A 3602-nucleotide genomic window follows, 5' to 3' on the forward strand; every position below is an offset into this window, starting at 1 on the left:
ATGCCTTATAGTACTAGATGACAAAAACCTCCCAGGGGGCTGCTTATCCTAAAAGCACACTCCAGGAAACCAGCCTTCATTCAGAACTGAGCTCTGGAAGCCAACGGTCCCCTCCAGACAAGCCTGGACAGAAAGACTTCCTCTGAGCCAAGCCCTCCGGGACCAGCCCTGGGGTAGATCAGAGACTCAACAAAGGGAAGGTGGGAAGAGGAGGGCAGGAGAGATGAGGGTACCCTGAGCCACCAGCTGTCCATCCCCTTGGGGATACTTCCCGAACCAAAGCGGTTTTCCATCATGACCTAGTCTCGTCTCTTTCTTCTTTCCCAAAGATCACCACTTCCAATCAGCTCACTCACGAAAGAAGCCATCCCACGGTTTTGTTTCTTCTCTGTTCAGGTCACCGAACGACAACACAGTCTTCTGTCCCTCCAAAGGTACTTAGCTGGCAAAGATGAAAACTCCACAGGGCAGGCTCGCCCAGCTGGTTCCTTCACCTATCCCTATCCCTTTTTAGGTTACTCCAATAGGAAAAAATAATGGTGAAACTGGTAGGCCTTTGGGTAACAAAAGGCTAAAGGGTTCATTGCACATTTTTGTAGTAGGCAACAACTGGAAACTACCATGCTCATCCAGAGTAGAATGGACCAATAAACCGCGATATAATCGTCTAATGGAATTCTGAAAACAATGAAAAGGAACTACTTACACACACCAGTGTGGATCACTGTCATAAACGTGGTGTCGCACGAAATAAGCCAGGCATGAAGATTATATGCTGTATGATTCGATGTTTATAAAGTTGACAAACAAGCAAAATTAATCTCTTCCTCTGGGGAGGAGAAATCGGACTGTGAGGAACTGGAGTGTGAGAGGGGCTTCTGGGGTGCCATGTTTTAGTTCTTGACTTGGGTGGTGTTTACATAGATGCATTTGCTTTGTGATGTGCTCTCAAGATGCTTGTGTTTTCTGTATGATTGTGTACACACACACACACACACACACACAGGATTTTCACCATTTTGGGAAAGGAAAAATATTTAGAACTTCAGCCTTACAGGCCACAGTTGTGAATGGAGAATGACCCTGGGTGCTGGGAGAGCAAGGTAAAGAGGCTAACTTTACTGGGGAAATGGCCTAAAAGGCAACTGTGGGGTTGCAGGAATTGGGGAGAACAGTTTCGAGGTTTATTCCCTTCTTCCTTTTTGTAACTATCAGTGACAGCTTTGCACAATATACTCCAAAGGGAAGTGGGACCAGGAGAGAAAAGGGCTGGAACCCAGCTAGAACATTTCTAACAGTGAGAAGACAGGAGAGAAGAGAAAGAAACCCTAAGTGCCCCTGGTGGACAAGAAGGAGAGCTTGCTTGAGCTGACGATGTATGCGGTAGGGGAATTCCCATGAGTCAGCCCTGGAGAGAAACCACTTCTCTGTTCCCCTCCCTGAGCCAACATCTGATATACACCTGGATTAATGGAGTTATTGCACTGCTCTGCCATAATTTATTTACAAGTCTGGGAACTGAAAAAACAAAAAGGGTGTGAGTTAGGGTGTGTGTGTAGCCAAGGATTCCACAACCCCAGCATCCGACACATGGTTTGGCATGTAATTTGCACTGACGAATAAATGAAAGAAGATGGTAGACATAGAGACTCTCTACTCCTCAGTAAAAATTCTAAAACAAACAGCATACATTGCCGAAAATGTGAGAACGGAATCCTGTGTAGCTTCTAAAACACACAAGCAACAGAAGCCATCATCTGTAGGGTGCATTACAGTTTACAGAGAGAACTGCACCTCATCCTTTTCTGATGCAGAATTATACAGACTTTGTTGCCATACTAAAACATGACACATTAGCAACAATCTCCCTGAAGAGGCCAGAAAGATCAGAGATCGTGAACGAACAGGTTTTCATGGAAAGAGATGGGGAGGGTCCATATCTTACAGAAATGCCAGGAAGGGCTGGTATTTCTGGGTGGCCAGCAGAGAAGTTCAGTTAGCTGTTTGTGTAAATAACTGTGTTAATTTCACATACTATATTTCAATTCACTTCCTCTCTTTATTGTTTTTTTTTGGGGGGGGCGGGGACTTTACTTTTAGCCATAATTTAATTCAAAGTTCTCTAACAATCATTCCCAAGACTTGCTATTGGGTGAAACCCTCGAAAGAAGTGTTTTTGATGTTCAATGTGGATTCAGTCTGTGTCCCACTCTGGTTTTATTCATGAGTATAAAGTCAAGAAATCAAATAGTAAAACCTATCTACACACAGACTTTTCTAGGCTGCCTTCCTGATTGCAACAGTGTTTTAAAGAAAGGACAATGGCAGAAAAACAAACCTCCCTCCTCACTATGAGAAACTGGGCCTAATGTTTAATGAGCCACGAAAAACTGAAGTCGTGGACACTTTAAACCTTGGCAGTCTCTCCTTGCTCTAGCTGTTCCTGCAGAAACTGTGTTTTACAGCAGTGACTGTCCTATAAGAAAATTTTCTGCTGTCTGAATCTTTGCTAAGCGTTTCTGCACTGCTTGGGGTGACTTCCTGCACGCACTTAATTGCAATTGAGAGGATTACCTAAAGGATATATTTCACAAACCACCCATCACATGTCTTGCTGAAACGCTACATCCAATGCTAAAAGCCTCCTTTGGCAGATGACAGTAACTCTGGAGAACACGACCACAATACCGTTAGAGCGTCCCAAAACTACCTCTCAATACACATTCCCACGTAAAAAGCAGCTGCTTTTATATAGTAATATTTTCTTTTTTTTAAATGTTTTTACTTATTTCTGAGAGAGAGACACACAGCGGGAGCAGGGGAGGGTCAGAGAGAGAGGGAGACACAGAATCTGAAACAGGCTCCAGGCTCTGAGCTAGCGGTCAGCACAGAACCCGATGAGGGGCTCGAACCCACGAACCCTGAGATCATGACCCGAGTGGAAGTCGGAAGCTTAACCGACTGAGCCACCCAGGCGCCCCAAAAGCAGCTGCTTTTAAAGGTCTGTGGGACCCTGGTGACAGAGGCATTGGCTACCTTTACAATGATAGCAGAAATCCTTCACGCGTGTGTTGATTGGAGCCTTCTGTGCATGAGGCATTGTGTTAGTGCAGCACTGGGCATGAGAGGCTGCCTGCTGGGGGGGGCGGGGGGGGGGGTTGGGGNGGCAGGCGGCGCCAACGAAATGCGCTTTGTTTGTGTGGCCAGAGCGGGGGGGGGGCGGGGGAAGGAAGGTGCCTGGACGCGAGCGGAACCCTCGCCTCCGCCCGCGCAAGGGCAAGAGCAGAGCCCCGGGAGGGGGTGGGGGTGCTCAAGAGGGCAAAGCCTCTGTTGCAACGCGTCGTTGTTGGGCCCAGCCGGCCCCCATCCCGCTCTGCCCTTTCTCCTTCCGAATCCCCCGAACCCCGCAGATGCGCTCACCTGCTCTCCACGACCTCCACGCCGCGGCTCATCGTCGCTCTGCAGCTCGGAGGGGGCGCCACGCGCGCCCCTGGCTCCGCGCTCAGTGCCAGCCGGGGCGGCTGCAGGAGGGGCTCGCGTGCTGAGGGCTGCCCGGCACGCTCGGAGGCTGCCGACGCTGCGGGGGGAGGGAAGAGGGCGAG

General features: G+C 48.7%; 1 protein-coding gene across 1 annotated transcript in view; it reads right to left on the reverse strand.

The window, feature by feature from the left end:
- The window catches only part of LOC144223066 (uncharacterized), a 19483-nt gene that overhangs the window by 13313 nt on the left and 2568 nt on the right, over nt 1-3602 (reverse strand). The window contains exon 3 of the mRNA XM_077753765.1: nt 3421-3577. Within this exon, the coding sequence (XP_077609891.1) occupies nt 3421-3577 (157 nt within the window). The remainder of the gene's footprint in view (nt 1-3420; nt 3578-3602) is intronic.

This window comes from Crocuta crocuta, unplaced genomic scaffold (assembly GCF_008692635.1).
Source record: "Crocuta crocuta isolate KB4526 unplaced genomic scaffold, BGI_CrCroc_1.0 scaffold761, whole genome shotgun sequence".
Lineage (NCBI taxonomy): Eukaryota > Metazoa > Chordata > Mammalia > Carnivora > Hyaenidae > Crocuta > Crocuta crocuta.